An 18,291-nucleotide genomic window follows, 5' to 3' on the forward strand; every position below is an offset into this window, starting at 1 on the left:
CGAATCGAAGTCACTCGGAGGATTCACTCGAATCACGGATAATTAGCATTTCGATATTCGCTGGCTTAAACGATTAAATTCGAACAGAAACAGCAGTGGGTCTGCGACTTCCGGAAATGTTAATTAGTTATGGACAATAGAGGCACACGTAATAAACGGTCGGTTGCAGTGCAACGCATAGAGAGGATTAATCCGGTATCGATTTCGCAAACGACGTGTTCAGGTAACAGAATTACGTTATCGCGTGTCCGTCTTCCGCTTCCATCGCTTGAGTTGACGTTCCTGTGTCTCGTCACCGCGCGAAAGCCGCTGGCATCCGCGACAAAGCACGCTCCTTTCTGCATACTCGGAACTGATATCGCATAACCGCGAAATCACCAGAATCCTATCTATTCCGATTACGCTTCTATCGAGCGAATGTTGGGCCACCGAAAATCGAGTTGCCATCATTTTTACAGCGAAGTTCTTTACGATATGTTCGTTCGAAATTGCATTTTTCGATCTTTTCGCTTCGAACAATTACCTATGCTCCGAATAAAATTGTCTGACCGTTTTACAGAAATTTTCTTTCAACTTATATGCAGTCGTATCGTTCTAAAAGGGATAAAACGAGTCTATAATTTTCGATCTGGTCAAATTTATATGGCCGATAAATATATTGCGTTTGTTCGTATTTTCCATTGTTCGTGCTACGATGTGATTCGGAGAGACGAAGAGCATGAAACTGGTGAACAATAATCGTTTTCGTCGCTAATGTACTTTACAGGTTATCGATTGTTACAAGTTTATCGAATCTCATTTCCATGCATTATATTACTTAATAAATCCAATTTTCTTTCGTATATCGCCTATATTCATTACCTGTTAATTAGGGCAATCGTTACGCATCGTAATAATTACGAGTTTTTTAATATTTGTAGTAAATTTTTATTCGAGCTTATATTTAGTTCTATACATTTGTAAAACTTATACTTGGTAAAATATGTACACCTAAATTTTGTATCGCTGAAAGAGTTATTTGATTAAATTTTATACAAACGATGAAATTTACGCAAGTTGCTTTATATAATAATATAATTTATAGTTCTATAACTGTAGATCGCATTTTGTTAAACGTTAATTTCGAGGCAAAATTAGGATGAATTTTCTGCCCTTTCAGTAATTACATGGAATTACAATTTTAAAGGGAATTTATGTAATCATTATCCTATTAATTTTATTCGAGTATGAAGAAATATTCGAATAGAATTTAATCGATGTACTCGTAGGAGCTACAGAAGGCTACATGCGAATTAGATTGGCAATGCAGGAATGCACGTGCTTGTATTAGCATTAGGCTCTGGTTACCGCGCAGCCAACTCGGGCCGATTAACCGTATCTATTTGCTGCGAATACAAATTCGAAATGCGGCTTTGGATCGATCTGCATTTGATTTTCGTTAATAGGTCAAAAGTATATCTACGTCCTATAGTGAATTTCCGCTCGCTGAGCTCTAACATAGCGTATCTTACGTTTCGTAGTCGAAGTCTTGCAATCATCGGTAACGGTAGAAATCGCGTACGCATCGACGACGCAGCCAGACAAGAAGAAACCGTGAGATCCAGTTTACGTCGAATGTAACAGCATCGAGGAGAATGGAACCACGAAAGGAGGTTTGTAGTTTCATCGGAAAATATCTGGCCCGTACCATTTCCCTTTGTTAGTGGGCCGCGATTATTTCCTGAGAAAAGCACGAAATCGATAATACCCTTCGCTGAATGGAGAGTATCTATTGCGAAAATGGTATCATAAAGGCCATTATTCACCATCGATCGCGAGATACACCACGTTCGATCTTTCTCTACCTGATCCTTTTCTTCGAGGTAAAAGCAATCTTCAACAGATTGACTACAGGCGCCTCGAGCGCGATGGACACGCAGAACGATATCAAATAAGAGGCGACCAGATTGCCGAAGTACAGGATCAACTGTGGTGAACGAAAGATTGCGATTAATGCGTCGGATCGGTATTTTCGCGATGTTCCGATCGATTGGATTCTTACCACGATATCGTTATGAAGGTGTAAAGGGCCATCCATCTTTGTTGCGTTGACCATCATGATGATAGGATGCACCAAGTAAGCGCAGTAAGTCAACCGCGAGAGCGGATACATCAGCCTGAGTGACAACAGGCTGTCGATCATTTTGGCCGAGCCGGTGCAGCATTGAATCACGATGAAGGACACCCCCATTGCCCAGGCTGTGTGCCCTAAGGCTACGTACACGGAACTTACTGTCACCGTTAAATTTCCGGGGTATAGGCCGTAAACCAGCGAAAACATTACGGCCGTAGACAATATCCAACCGATCAATCGCGCAATCTGGAACAGTTATATATATATTTGACATTTGACGGTTACGGTCTTTTTTACTATTCGTATCGGTTCGACGCGCCGCGATTCAATTCGATTATATCCGCCACTTAGAAGACGATACCTTGGGTAACCGTCTCTGAGCAACTATGTATTTGCGTTCGGTTCTCTCGAACGAATGTAGGTTAATGCACTCAGGATAGCGCACTTACCACAGGTAATTTCAATTTGCAGTTCGTTTTAAACAGAATGTAACCCGTGATTACGCCGACAAAGTAAGGACCCGCCCTCAGCCAGGGTTTGTCGTACAATTCGTCGAAAAGGGCAAACGGCGTTTGGATCCTGTAAAGGTAAACAGAGAAAATTACGTCTCGTGCAAAACCGTTGTAAAATTTTTGACGCGAGGAAAAATTGTACCACATAGGAATTACGGAATTAATTTATTTGATTTTTCGGAGGAACAACGCGTAGTTTGCCGGCGCGCGTAAATTCTATTTGCAAGTTAAACGAAACGTTTACCGTTCTCCAAACATTCTTTATTTCGCCTCCGCGAGTCTAGGAATTAAACTTCGAAAAAATTGTTTCGTTATATTTTTTCACACAGAATCTAATTACGTAGAAACCGGGTTATACGCAATAAAAAAAGACATCGCGCAGCTTGTTTCTTTTTTTCACTCGATAAACGAACAAGTTATTTATTCCCGACAACGAACGCACGCCGCGCAAAAGAAGGAGAAAAAACCGCAGAAAGTTTAATATTAAACAGAGGCAAAGTAGAACGGTATTTGCATACATGCAATTAAAATATTTGAAATATTTTTTTGTTAATTCTTTATAAACGTCGTATTACTTTGTAGTTGCACTCCCATGCATTCTGCATTTTATTTTTTTTACTAGTCGACTATTAGCTCGCAAATTCCATCGAGATTTACGTTTTTCCACAATTTTCCTACATCGATGCTACATTAACTGTAGGCTCTTTATTTCTGCGGGCAGAGATGTACCGTGGCGCGTTGATGAAACGCATTTAACGCGTATCGGGACGAAATAGTCCAGAAAGCGCAGAAAACCGAGTAAAAATTTGTCGAATATTCCCATAGCACGATCTTCTACCGTTTCTAGAAGCCTTGAAAAAGAACGAAACCGAGACATTGGCTTAAAAAATTCAAATTTTAATTTCCGCAATTTTTTCTGATTATTTTCTGCGCACCTTTTGTGTTTATTTTCAGCAAAGAGAACCTGTTTTAACAGAATTATGATTTGGAACTATAAAGACGTAAAACTAAAATTGTCCACCGATTTCTACGCCGAAGCTCGTAGAATTTTAAAGATCAATATCCATAGGAAGCATCCCATTCAATTTCGTTTGCTCCGGATCGCTCTGTTTAGAAATATTTCAGTTTATATGTACATCGGGATTTATATTGATCCCGTTTTATTCCATCGCGCGGTGCTTGGTCATGAAACTCGTAGCAACACAACGCGGGAATACCATTTTCTATTAAAAAATTGTATCAGCATGCTCGAAATAATTGCTACACCGGTTTTCATTAGTCGATCGACGCGTTAATTACGAGAAAACAAATCGAGTAGAAAGGTAAGTTACCTGGCAACGTAGTCGTTGGCATAGGCGATAGAAAAGGTGGTGAACCACGACGAGACGATGACGAGTAGAACAGCGGCAGCGATCGCCTTCGTGTATTTGATGGACAGAAGAAGCAAAAATATTCCGAGGACGTAAAACTGCGTGTCGTTTGCCATGTACCAGCTCCACAGCATACACTGGAAAATTATTAATCGTTCACTCGTTGGATAATTGCATTTGGCAGTGGTTCAACGAACTTGGATTAGGTCGAAACGGCGAAAGTATCGGAAAACGCTCGGCCCACGGAAAAATCTATACTCGGGAAAAGGCGTGGAGCTAATGGATCAAACATCAAACTATATTAGCCCATGATTTTGATCAAGCGGGAGTCGTTTTGATAACGTTTTATGGGCTTCGACGAACATCGTGACGGCTTGACGATAACAGCTGTTCAATCGACGCATTCGCAGCCCAATGATTTTCCCGCTTTCACAAACGGTGGATGCAATAAACATCGAATCGGTAGTCGATTGTCATGAGATTTATCGTTTAAACGAAAACAAAGGTTGTTAAACGCGTTCTAGAGCATCGACTGCTACGATAGGAATAGCCATTAGATTATACTATAAAAAATAACGCCGAATCGATTTTCTCCTCGTATTTCCGTTTTTAATTATTTCACGAGATTAAATTCATAATAGGGTTCAGTGGCGCGTTATAAAAGAATGATAATTGAAAAATGAAAATTGATTTCGAGCAGGATCGAACGTGGCGCGCTTTCTCGTCGTTTTCGAACTTTCTCCGAATCGTAGAATTAATTATTGGAAAACGATCGAGAGCCCGACGGCGTCGCCCATCCGAGCCACCGCCATTCGTACTTCCTGTTAGAAATTCCACCGCATCCGCTACTTCGAGTGCATCGTTATCCTTTGATTTAATTGTCTTTACGCTCCGATTATGCCGACCCGCACTTCCGAATCTTTCCCGTCGCCTTCTTTCGATTCGAGTTATCGTCTCGAACAGTATTTACCCAACTCTTTATTACTCCCATTTAGGACAATTTCTGGTAATCCGTACTAATTTATGGGACATCGTTCACGAGAGAGTAACAAACACGAAACTACGTTTCCTGAAGGGGTAAAGCTTGTTCTTACCATTTCCTCGCGAGGATACAACGAGCTAACGTAGAGGGCGTTTCTCCACCAGAATTTCTCGCAGGTCAAGTGATCGATGATCGTTGGCGAGAACACTGTCCTTGATATCGTGTGCTTTATGGCGATCTCGTTTATCCCCAGAACAAAGAGGTACGCCGGCGTCAATCTTGGTAAAAGGAAATTGAAAGAGGTCAGTGCGGTTATGATCGCGTCGTGTCCTTTGTTTGCTCGACGTTTCTCCATATCATCGATCGAACAACCTCGTGCCAAATTTATATTTCGATCGAACTCTGTTTGCGTCGCTTCTTCGCGAAACGGAATTTTCGATTTTACGTTTAAACAACGGGATTACTTTTAATAGCTTCGACTATTTGTCAAAAAGTTCTGCACTCTTCAAAAGTTTCGAACAAGTTTCTATATCGAAGTGAAAAATTGAACGTTCATTTTCTCTTTAAGATACGAGTTTTCGAAACTTTCCGACTTTATTCTTGCCCGAATAAAACGTTACAATCTCAGCTCCGTATACCTGATAAATCTGTAGACGATCATGATTACAAATTTGTTGAAGCAAGTCTTCGTGTAATTTTCCTTGTCGTTTTTCAAGCTCCCGGATGATCGGTAGAACAAGATCGTAACCAGTAATCCGCTGAAAAATGTCGATTCAGTGAAAATCCTTCTTAGAACTCGGACGATTGTTCGTTTATAAGTTACCTGATGAAGAAGAAGGTGTCGACGGAGAAGGTAGCGTTGCTGATCGTTTGGAACATAAAGTTCCTCTCGGTCACCGTGCGTAGGGTCTTGTTCTCTGTAAATCACGACACAGAAAGTCATCATCTCGAAGTTATCAGTGAAAGTTTCACTCGGTTCGCTCTAAGGCTCGATTACGGTGGATCAGGAAAAGGTACATCTTGTTATATCACAATACGTTTGTACAGATTAGGCGAGGAACTGTAGATAGAAAGTGAAATGCTTTAATTGGACTTCGAATCGTATCGACGAAAAAATCGATATCGTACTTACGGTAAGGTAAGACTATCGAAATTGTTAGCAAAGCAAAAAGTTCGCAATCGCAATCGTTGTCAAGATCTCCTTTGCCGATTACGTTCGTCGATTATCGACGGTGAAGAGAATACCCAACGTTGATTAATTTCGTGTGTAACCGTGCGTGCTAACCTTGTCCTTTGAAAGCGAAGTAACCCTTACCGGCAATGGAGTAGACCTGCAGATAGGTGTGCACCATAACCACCCAACCGAGAGAGAGCACCCTTAACCCGTGCAAACAAGTCAGACTATCTCTGGCCGCAGGCTCTGTGCTGAGGATTTTGCTTCCGTTCGCGATAGGATTGAACGCTGTCAGACACGTCAGCCAGAATCCTGTAACAGAATCACCGTGAAAAAGAGAAATGATCGTTTCGCATAGTTCGAGGTAAGCGTATCCTTATCTCTTGATAAGGATGTTTCCTTAAGGGAAATTATTTGAAAGATATTAGCTCGAATATATCGGTGCGATATAATTTCTACCTCGTTTGTCCTCCTTTTTCGACAGATCGGGCAAATCCTTCTGCAAACTTTTTCCTTTCTCGATCAGCTCTTCGCCGTTCTCTTGACCCGTCGCGTGCTCTGGATTCAGATTTTTATTGGAAAAATTGCTGAGCCTCTCGTTGTTATTCGATACGCTCGACGACTCCACATCGCCGATGTTTGGCAGTGTTCTGTACTCGTATATCGTGGCACACACCATGAGGAACAGTATCGTGCCTCCGATTCCTCTGAAATATCACCGACGATAAATTACAGGGGATTTTAGGAAGATTGTACACTCGTGCAGTATCTTTTGTTAAAAGGAAATCTAAGAGACGAAGTGTCTGGGTTAGGCTCTTTCGAAATTCTACGCGGTTTACTCTACAATCAGTCACCTAGAGGTTCGCCCAGACTTACGTCAGGTTCTTTTCGTGTTTTACCGGAAAGCTCTCGGAAAAGTCGTGTATTTGTATCGCTTGGAGAGAACAAATTAATTACGCCAAACCGCGTTTATTGTCTGAACAGTTTTAATAGAAGAACTTTTTACGCCGGTGCTCTATGTTTGCTCCCAGTTTCCAAGCGAATGGAGCAAGTACGAGGTAAAGCGGGACATTAAAGCGGATATTAAAACGTAAAATTAATAGTAGCAACTAAAGCGCTCTTAAATTAACATGATAAAACGCGGCACTTTCCGCGTCGCATTTCATATTTAATGCGATTCTTTCGCGAAATTCCGTTGTTCGGGTTGAGCGATTAGCCGAAAATTGACAAACGCGAATACTCTTCGATTCGTTCATAATAATATCGAATATATTACGCGCGGTTTCGTTCGGGCACGAATAGCCGTGGATATACGTATATGTATAATATATCCTTCTAAATTAATAACGTCCCATCTGTTTTCGATAATTGGGTTATTTCTGTTAGCACGCGCGATTCTGTACGCGAGTTTCTATGACAGAAATCACGGCCCAGATTACCGGCAAGTTCACGGTTCGTTCGCAGGGTTGTCCCCTTTGCTTTGATTAATTACCATCGGGAGATAAATCGATCATCGAGAAATCCTATTAATCATTGCTCTAATAAATAATACTTCGTAGTCAGGTAGTGTCCCCATATAAATTGGAATTCTGAGAAGTCGGAACGAGCGGGTGTTCTTTATCCCTCGATGCGTGTACGGTATCGAAGATCTTTTCTAAAATATTGTATCACGCTTCAAAAGCGTGTTGACCAGATATCAGACGCTGGAAAGCCACGACGAAATTCCTGATAACTTGACAGGATAATTTTTAAGAAATCGGGGCATCCTATCGAATCGTTTGTTGTTAAGATCGACTTTTCATTTACCGTAACGATCGAATCGTTGCAGCAAAAAATCTACCGTTTCGTAAATATATAAATTTCGTAAATTATTATCGTAATAAGCGGTTTCTCGTTTGGACAGTATAGTCCATTGCGCTCCGTTGAGAACAATGATTTATCTTGTTGCTTAACTTTCTTAATTAACCACGTAATATGGTCTTATGGAGAGAAAGTGGGGAATAAATACTGGTCGTCTTTAAATCTTTTCAACAAAATTTTATGAACAACGAAAACTGAAAACCGAAAAAATGTAAGACACGAACAGGTAAGATATTTACTTTCTCGTGGAAAGTTGCCGTTCGAAACGAATATCATTTCGTATGTTATCTAATGAATTAAGCCATCTAATATTAGTAGATATTGTTGACAAAGCAGCGTATACGTCTCATACTATCTGTTTGATACACTCCACGGCGCGTCTCGCATTGTCTACCGTAATCAATGATACATCCTGTACGTCTTACAGCGAATATCCTATCCCATTTGTTTATCATAATCCACAACGTGTGTGTTTCACTCTGTTTAATATAACCGACAATGCACCATGTGCATCCTAGATTATCTGATACAATAGACAACGAATGTGCGCATCCTGGATCATTTGCCGAGCTCGACGACGCACCGTATTCGTCTTGTAGCGATATTCGTGCTCGTTGAAGATTCACAGAAATACGGTAAAGTTCGATATTGATATTGGATTCGAGGTCGAAGTAAGAAGTTAGTAGTCCGCATTACGCAAATCGTAAGCAGATAAACTAAAAAGCCTGCGGTTGGCCGTAATCGTCTTACGGCAAAACCTTAGTCACAGATACCTTAAGTTATTCTGGCGGTGAGCGCGAAACAACGGGCAAGAAGTTAGCGTTTCGCTAAGCTGGCGAAACGTTGAACGCGAATCGCGAGACACAGGCCGAGAATAAAACAGAGGACAAGTTTTTCTTCTTCGGTTTTAATGCCGGCCCATTCGCCAAGATTCTTCGCAGCCGTGAAACGAATGGAAAGCAGCCGCGATAAAAAGTTGCGCCATCGAAATTATTCCTAGGCTTATTTGCATTTTCCGTGATCTTTGCGCGTCCTCTTCTTTTTTCAAGCTTGTGCTTCAATTTCGTTCGAACGATGGCAAAGGCTGGTCGAGAAAAAAGCGAAAGGGAAAGGGGAATTAAGGTGTCCGGAAAAGTTTCAAGCAATCGGCTCGAGGTTGAAAGGTAACTTGGATTCGTGTTCGTGGAAAATTACTTCCGGTCTGAAAGATCATTCTTATACAAGGTGCGATCTTAGACTTAGCTTTCGAACGTTCGATTAATGTCGCGGATGCGCTTCGTTCGATACAATAGATTGTTTTTGCGTCGTCGGTCGAACAACTTCGCGGGCTCTATTGTAGACTGTGCGATTACGCGATATAACTCGTCGATAACGAAACGTTTGCTTCTTTAGCGGCTATACTTTGACGTTTACGCTCGGAAACACCCAGTATGCTCTTATTTAACTCTTCTTGGATTCCCCGGAGACGTGACGGTACAAATTTTCAATTTATCCGCAAATTGCACCGAGTATCCCTGAAGCGCGAACAGGTCAGGCGAAGTCGGCTCGAAGAAGCATCGCGAGAAACCGCGTGTATTCTCTTTATCTATACTTCGATTCGTAAGAGAAAGTAATCTTTTAGTATAATTTGTGTTTGAAAGCGTTTGAATATCGAGAAAAGAGAGGATCAGTTTTTCAAATACTCCGCGACGTACTTTTTCTTACTTTAACGGTTAACGCTCGCGAATGAAAATTTATAGACGTTATCCTTCTCAATGGAGGACACGGTGGAAGTTTGCGTATAATGTTATTCATAAATTTAAATTACCTAACCACAATGTATACGAAGATAGCGCGTATAGTTTTAGAGTTCGTTCGCGGTCTGTTTCTTTCATTCTTATTCAATTAAATTTGCTCATTTATGGACGCGATTTGCATTGCAAATCTTCTCGGATCTTTAGCATAACGATGAAGTACGCGCGTCTTATTCAATGATACGTTTGTCCGAAGCTCGCGGTTTTTATGCAACGGCAGAATTGCAACACCGGACAGTGCCGTCTTATGCAATACCCCGAGAAACGATCTTGATCTCTATGACTCGCGGAATGAAATCGGAACAGGTGCAAATCGACGAAATCAACGTTTTATCGAAGAAAACCGTGCACAGTGTCGCGAGTATACCGTTCTCGAGTTTCGATGCAATTTAATCAGGATGCAATTTTTCATCCGGCTGATTTCTCTTCGATGACCCATTGCAATTCGAAGAAGAGGCGCATCGTACGAAACTCGCGTTCGACTGGAATGCACGCGATAGCCTGACCACCTTACTTTCACGTGCCGACGCTTTCAGCCTTTCTACGATCTTGCGTAATACATTCGAGACACATGTGTGAACGGTACTCGCTTGTCGATACGCGTTCCAGCGTTCTGTGTATTGCACACGATGCGGTTTACCGATTTTATTTGGTAATACACCGACGTGGGAAAGAGGTAAGGAAACAGAAAGAAGGAAGAGACTACTTATCGAGCTCGAAGCACGCTTCGATAGACTCGCGAATAGGGCTATTTCGAACATCTCTACGTTCGAGGTCTGCCGGTGGACTCGTCTGGTTAGGCTATTTAACAAGCTCGTGCTTTACTCTATAATTTGTCAGTGTACCTATCGGTTAGAGTACTTAGCAGCTCGTGTCTTGTTCCGGTGTTTACTTACGAAATCGTCGATTAGACTACTTGGAAGCGCTTCAGACCTTCTGCAAATTTTCATTAACTCTCTTACTATATTTTTCAGTTTTGTTTCGTGATTTCATCTTTCACGTTCGTTGTAACGTATCTGACAATTATTTTGTTTGAAATTTAACATTGAACGAGTATCATTAGGAAGTTCAACGACGATTTACAACCCTGACCTTAAGATAGATCTTAAGGAAAGTGAACGATCCCATTAACGCACGTGAACGATGTTTAACGGTCTCGTTCAAATCGGGACATTAGATTGTAGCTTGCCTTGAAACTTGAATGACGGTGTTATAATTTTAATACACATCGCGTGCAAGGACGGACAAGGTGCAAACGTTCGTATTGTTATTAGGTTACAGGTATTACCGACGTAAATGGTGGTTCGAGGAAAGTTGTACCTTGTAAGTTAATTCGCATAGGAACTACCCTAACGAGGCACACCTCGTGGATGGAATTGAAACGTTTACGATAAAAGTTTTTCGATTAGCGCCGCGAACTTTTACGATTTCCATTATACTTCGCTTAACATTTCGCTTTATTTCTCGTTTCGCGTACGGTGGTTTCTTTTCGTTGACTCTGTGTCACGGCAGTTGTTTCGGTGCTAACGAGCCTCAAATGATATTGTACTAATTACGGTTTGCTTAGCAATCGCGACCTGTTAGAGTAAATGAAGTCGAAACAACGAAAATCGTAATGGAAATTGCAACTAATTTTAATTCAGATTTCTGCCGTTTGAACCGTTAGATCGTGTTTCGAGTTTGACTACGCACTGTAAGACAAAGGGTATAATTCGCCAAAGTTCGTCAGAGGAAGTCAAAACTTTGTTCGGAAGTTGGGGAAACGTCTGTAACATTCAGGCAACGTCGGAGCATCGAAACCTAGCATCGTATTTAAAATAGAAGCTTCTACCATGATTATTTTAATAAGGAAACCTCTGTCTACTACGAGTTTCTCGATGCGAAGTAAAATCTATCGCAAATATTTTCACACGGTCAGAAGCAGCGTTCCAAACAGTGATCGCCTTTTACCAACTAATGTTTACGTCTTTCCGTTTCAATTTCTCGAAAGTAGAGCGGACGTAGCAACATTCTTTCCAAGAAACCGTCCGCGACAAAATAATATGTTTTTTTATTGTTGTCGTTACATCGAGGGAATGTTGTAATATCGAATTACCGGTAATGTTTTTGTAATACGAGAGGGGAACACATTGGCCGATCAATTTACACGAGGTTTTACGTAAAAGGAGTAATTTCGTCTCGGAAGAAAGTGTAGAAACGAAGAAACGTGTGCGTATCATACGCGATAGTTATTAGCTTCGCCGAGGTTGCGGGAATTAGTAAATGCGCTTTCACAATTTCTAACGAAAACATTCGATCAGTACTATTATAAGTACAGGTACCCTCAGAAAGGTTACCAACTCTTTCGATGAAAAATCTGTGAAGTCTAAGCTCGGGAGTTAACGTCTAAACTTTGGGTTAGCGAGAGTAGAGCATAGAGAGCTCGAAGGAATATCAAAAAAGTTCCATCACCGTTTATTTTAGGATATACATTTTGTCCGAGGCACTCTGTATATTATCAACCTTCGTAAGGCTGCTGCTCCCAGCAAGAAGAAAGTCAACGAGATACACGCGGTATTATAAGCGCACGTACACGGAGTCAAGATCGATGCACTTCTCTCGTACGTCTGTTCGCTTACGTGTTGTTTTTCAACGTGTATACGTAATCACTTTCGTTCGAACGATACGTAAACGCGTAACGTTACTGAACATTCAGGAAATCATCCGCAGAATTCTCCGTTTTTCCTCGTTCGTCGTGTTAGTCGTTTTATCTGATTTGGTTAATAATATTCCCGGAGATTATAATTGCGTAATAAACGTTAGAAAGGATTGCAACATTGTTACCAGTTAGCTGGCCAACGCGACGTTGCGAATCTTGACACATAATTACGTGGACACGATCCACTCTCCGTGCTTATTTGTCGAAGTGAACGTAACTGTTGCGCAAATTCCGGTCGCGTAACTGCACTCGAGCAGGAGACTGTATTTTCGTGCATTATCGAATCCTTTGATACCGATTTTCACGGCAACTCGATACTGTTCTATTTCAGACTGGTAAAATAATTAGGATGTTGCGCGGAAAATTGGGATAGTTGCACCGACCTACACTACCGTCCATAAGTATCCTGGTTTCGTTACATAAAACACAGTTGAACTTTGTACGAAAGGTATTTAGGGTTATCATATCATTTGTAATAATTATTATTATCTTTTTCGAGGTGTCGTAACGTAATAGAATTAAGTTTTGAGTACAAATTATACAATGAAAGTGTGAAAGTAAAATTCATGTCCAGAAGTACAAAGTCCAAATTTGTGAATCTAATGAAACGCTTTCGATTCTAAAAAAATTTTACTTTCTACTGTGTTTCATTTCTATGGTGCAGAACGTATTCAGAGGGTTCTTCGATATGTTTCAAGCGTTTGTAAACTGTTGGTAGATGTTTAGGTTCCCTCAATGGAGATAAGAATGGAGGTAACGCTACGCACTCGACAGTTTCGGTTTAGTTAGTCTGTAGCTTCTTTTCCATCGAGATATGAGTTCCAAACGAGAATTATCAATGGAAAAACGTTCCAGTATTCTGACCTTCGCAGAAAAAGAATCGATTTTAGTTACTGTTGCAGATACTGAATAACTTTTATGCAACGCGAATGCATATTTCGCTGGTGTCCGGATACGGTAGTGTATATAGTATTCGAACTTTAAACTATTCGATGCACGAAGTTACTCACACCGGTCAACAAACCAATTGTTTTCGAGTTAATCCTTCGGAACAACAACACGGTAATAAAAAATCTATTCGAAAAACGAGAAAGCTTTGATTCTCGTGGCGAGTTAAAACGAAAAAGAGACAAAGTGGTTGCATTACTTACGAGAGGACATAGAACTTGGGATCGTTCCAAGCGGTGTAATCGCTGGAAGGCACAGGTTTCACCGAGACGACGCGAATTTTTGGTCCCGCAGATCGATAAGTCGAATTACCTTCTAGTTCGACTCGATACGCGTTGGATCTTAGCATCGAGGTCAGAGATACGTGACCGCAAGTAGCTGGTAAACAGAGACCCAAGAACAGTTGTCGTTCCTGAAAATTAAACGATTACACGCAGGAAAAGAGACATTGAGATATTTTCTAAATTGACTTCAACAGGCTACATCGAAAAATAGAAGATTCAATTTCAAGGCTAATTAAACTTTCATTTCCTTCCGGTTCTGTCTCGAGTTTCTGTTGTTCGAAGAGATCCGAGAACTTCCGATCTTGCCTTTCATTTATTTTTTCCCCCATCTGAACTTTCTTATTTTCCTTGTACGTTTTACGAGTAATTGTCTATACTTATTAATTACGAATGCCAAATTTTAATATTGTTATAATCGCGTTTTTTTGCATACCGAGTACTCGTACTAAGGTTTAAGTCTACGACGGTAATTATCCGTAACGTATCTACCCTCTGGCAATCTATGTTAAAATGGAAAGGAGGGTGGAAGCAGAAGCGAAGTGTACTTACGGATAAATCGATCTCCTTAGGTAAAATGAGGGCTATCCTGGCCACGTGGAATTTCACCGGATAAGGTGGCCTGTCGTCGATGTTCGATTCAATATTTCCATCGGTTCCATTCAGTTCCTTGCAAAGAGTGCTCGAACCCAACCAGAAACCGTTTCCGAAATAGAATTGCGAAGAGTATCGACCGCTTGCGTCCGACACTATAAATCGAATTCGCGAATAAACGGTTAGTACCAGCAATTTAGGTAGCGTACAGGTGCCATAGATTCGCGTTGTTAACGAATTTGAAATATTGTTTGAGAAAATTGAACGGCAGGGTTCCACCGAATCGTCAGAGTCATGGTTTTCGAGGGTTACGCGACCACATCTGGTCGCGTAAAGGTTCATTGCCAGTTACGTAAATGGCCGGCTGGTCACCGCAAGAATGGAGAAAGTGGTTGTTCGCCGACATACGTAACGACGACCCAGCACCAGAAAAATTTCACGAACGGAATTTTACATCTCTGATCCCTTCGAGAAAGGTAAGGGAACTTTAGTTCTTGAATGAACGAGATTTCAAATTTAAATTTAAAATGTCTGTTCGAAATTGAAGGTACTTCAGTTTGCAAACGAGAGTCTTTCGCCTGTCGGAGAAATGATATCTAGAGAAATGGTCTGGGATTTAAGGAACGAAAACGCGGTATAATCTGTTAAAAGGTTCGATCGAGTAAACTCGGCCAGGGTCAACGACAAAATTTTTCTTACTTTAATTCATTCGATTAGCTCGGTGTTCGTTGATTCTAGTTAAATGTAAATCGAATTTGAGTTTACTCGAGTTCTCGCTCGATTAAGCAAGCAAGTGAGCATGAGTTGTTAACGTTTATAAAAATACTTGCGGTATAAACTGGATTTAAATTAAGAAACAGCCGTAGGATTGTGTCTTCGTAGCTTCTATTTAATTACTCGGTATATTTGAAGTGGACGGTGTTTAGCATTTGTACCAGTTTCTCGATAAATCAAATTATATAAAGCGTTGGAAGTTCCGGCGTACAGAAAACACATGAATCTGCAATAAGCTTCACGCTGTTCTCGGGTGAATGCTATGCTTTATGGAAATAAGGCAATTGCGTAACCCGTGGGTGATATCGAGTGACAGCTGGCCCTCGAATGCACTTTTCGATTTGCCTGACGCTCGTTTCGATTGCAAATATATACGATCAAATTAAAGTTCAAATGATCGGCAACGAAGAAGAGAGGCTAAATGTTCGATAGAATTTTCAGATAGCTTTTTCGAACGTCTCAAATAGCCAACTACTTATTTCATAACGTCGAAACTTTTCAGGTTTTAAACTTTCTTCGACAACTTTGTTAGACACTCGAATAGACGGTCAAACGTATTTATCTTCGATTTTGAAATGACTCGAACAAGTTTGTAGTCTGCGACAGGTAGATTTAGCGACAATAACTTAGCACTTTTAACGATCGACAGCGACGTTCGAATATTTATGGACAATCCTCGATGTTTGCCTACGTAATTAGAATTATTTGTACGAAGTACTTGAAATTATAACGAACAGTGAATATACCGTGAAAATGATAAGTAAAAGTTAAAAATATGAAAGGATTATTTGATCAAATTTTCAGCGGGTTCAGCTTGCTAGTGAAAGTTTTAACGCGAGACCTGAATTCCTCGATGACCGGCGTGAAAGTACCAAAACTTTATTCAAAATATTAGTAACCCACTCTTTCGCGTACGATTATACTCTGTTTGAAATATTTTTTTGTCGAAATAAATTATTCTAACGATTACAACTTTTTGTAATATATTCTACAGGAAATTCACATCGTTTTTCAGTTTGTCAACATTTACGCCGTTTACTATTGTGACCCTCCAATTACGTTATTATTTGTTCGGTGGAATGGGCTGGAAAGTTCGTTTGCTCCGATGATAAAGCGCGTGTAGGGGCAGCCTGTAAGGAGAACTACGAACGAGTTTGGAAGGGGAGAAGGGCGGCTATTACGAGGCGGTAAATTGCAGTTTCGCAAAGTAATGACGCATTTGGCAAGAGCAGGTTGTCTGCCAACGACACGACACTCGGAAACTTGGCGAACCATGAATTTCTCTAAAACAGACTTAAGCGAGCGCTAACTGTTTGTCGATCACGAACAACTCGTTGTACTTTGCTCTCTGAACCTGCCTCCGTTTGTTGACAAGCATCGGGGTCGTTATTAGCCGCGCGGTCATCGATTTTCGAGGAACTTTCTATACGGATAATTCACGAGTTAAAAACACTTTGGTGTTGGCAGCAAAATCCGTTCGAGAAAATGGAACTTTGGGGCGTTAAAACTTTGGAGAATAGCGTATTCTGATGCGAATGGTTCGCGAAAAGTTGACATTTTCAAAAGCGAGTTTTGGTCCGTAAAAGTTTGGCCAGCTTTGGGCTGAGAAGAGCTTAAAGAAGGAGTTTCCAGTAGAACCTAGGAAGAATGTAGGAAAATATTAGGAAAAAGGACCTGCAAGAATGTGGAGGCTTCTGATACAGTTCTCGAGAATGAAGCAACTCCGGAGTAATTGCAGGAATTTGTAAATCGGTAGCACTCGATCAAGTTTCATTGTGTACTCACTCTTAGCGGCCCACAATTTTCCATCCTGAAGAGACTTCAAGAAGAACTCCATGTCTCTTCTGCAATCGTCGTCTAATTTACCGGGTAATCTAGCCCACTTGAGAGGATCGTAAAGATCCGCCAGCCATTGGATGCTGTTCGCCGTTTTCTCGAGCTTCTCTTTCATGAAATCGACGTCCAGATCTCTGTGTTCCTCTTCCTTCTCGTCGAACAGTTGCAGATAGTTCTTCCAATCGAGTTCCGGATTGTTCTTGCTGAATCCAATTAACGGACGCCGTTCCTTCGACGCCTCTTTCTCGTCTACGAGATCGGTTTCGTTCGAATTCGGCGTGGCGGCGATAATCGATGATTTTTCTCGAGATTTACCGAGTCTCAGAATGTTCGATTCGTTCTTCGATATCGTTGCGCCAACGATACTGCTTAATATCAATAAGTAGTATATCGGAGTCATTTTAAAGATGCTTTCCTCGAGTAGGATCAGCGTGACCCACTTATTCTTTAAAAACGATTAGACGAAGCACTTTGCGTCGTAAATCGAATGCATCTAAACTCAGAAAATTATGCGGCAGGTGCTTTTAATAATATTGTAAAATCATGAAAAGAAACTTTGAACGTTATAATTTCTTCTGAACTGTGCTCGCCAAGAGCAAGGACATTCGAATCTTATCAGTTAATTAAACCAGTTAGCCCAGAATCACTTAGAAAATTATTGATTTTTCTCGGCGAACCTCTCGGACATCCTTTTAACTCTTCTGACAGGTAATTCTGTGAATTATTCGAATGGTCGGCCACGATCAAGTACGTAAAACGAATAGTTGGCTCGAGCCCAAACGTTACCGCAGACTCTCTATTTACGAATTCACTTTCCTTTTTTCACCAGCCACTGGATTCGATCGCGAACATCGAATAAATACTTAGTTATCGATATCTCGAAGATAATTTAGAGTGCACGATTCCGTAAAAGAATCGGTAACAATTGTTCGATTACCCCTGTGCCATTTAACCATTATACTCGGTTACGACGGGACCAGAGCAAAGATCGAACTATCGTCGAACGAGGACAAAAGTGGACCCACACACGTGGCTAAGGATCACGCACTGAATGAAGCGAATCAAAGTAAGCAGTCGCGCTTACCCGCGAACTCCTGGCTCCTCCTTTCTCTCGACGATATACTTTAACGTAGTAAGTGCATTTCCTTCTTCGTCCCCACGAACAAACCTGTCTCCGTTACCGTACAACTCTCCACGAACCTCGGACATGCTTGCGACACCGTTTTTTACGCGTTCATTTTTCATCTTTGTTCTTTCGCACGGTTTCGGACACGTTTTTACTCGCAACGTTCGAGCGCAAACAAAAATTAACAGTTTGATCAGAAATTATTCAGAATTTCGCTTCAAACGATAAAC

At 41.0% G+C, this 18,291-nt stretch overlaps 1 protein-coding gene across 3 annotated transcripts; it reads right to left on the reverse strand.

Moving 5' to 3' along the window:
- Positions 1–734: 734 nt before the first annotated feature.
- Positions 735–18,291, reverse strand: LOC100881850 (nose resistant to fluoxetine protein 6). Of its 3 annotated transcripts, none has more exons than XM_076530321.1 (13): positions 16,885–18,291; positions 14,284–14,480; positions 13,654–13,862; positions 6,611–6,858; positions 6,293–6,463; positions 5,801–5,894; positions 5,616–5,735; positions 5,090–5,255; positions 3,957–4,132; positions 2,563–2,692; positions 2,042–2,359; positions 1,845–1,966; positions 735–1,720 (listed from the first exon to the last, which is right to left on the reverse strand). In XM_076530321.1, the coding sequence occupies exons 1-13, from the start codon at positions 17,333–17,335 to the stop codon at positions 1,714–1,716; spliced, it is 2,409 nt and encodes an 802-aa protein (XP_076386436.1). In that variant the 5' UTR covers positions 17,336–18,291; the 3' UTR covers positions 735–1,713. The 3 variants fall into 3 exon arrangements, with proteins under 3 accessions (XP_076386436.1, XP_012147066.1, XP_003699901.1); XM_012291676.2 differs by having other exon boundaries at positions 1,806–1,966; positions 16,885–18,289; XM_003699853.3 differs by having other exon boundaries at positions 735–1,966; positions 16,885–18,290.

This window comes from Megachile rotundata, chromosome 4 (assembly GCF_050947335.1).
Source record: "Megachile rotundata isolate GNS110a chromosome 4, iyMegRotu1, whole genome shotgun sequence".
In the NCBI taxonomy this organism is placed as follows: Eukaryota; Metazoa; Arthropoda; class Insecta; order Hymenoptera; family Megachilidae; genus Megachile; species Megachile rotundata.

Bases quoted from the DNA above. Each gene is read 5' to 3' on its own strand.
- LOC100881850 (XM_076530321.1), bottom strand. From the start codon at position 17,335: ATGACTCCGATATACTACTTATTGATATTAAGCAGTATCGTTGGCGCA. The intron at 13,863-14,283 runs GTAAGTACACTT...TTTAATTTTCAG, and splicing joins CTAAGGAGATCGATTTATCC to GAACGACAACTGTTCTTGGG. The intron at 5,256-5,615 runs GTATACGGAGCT...CCTTTTACCAAG, and splicing joins ATCGTCTACAGATTTATCAG to ATTGACGCCGGCGTACCTCT.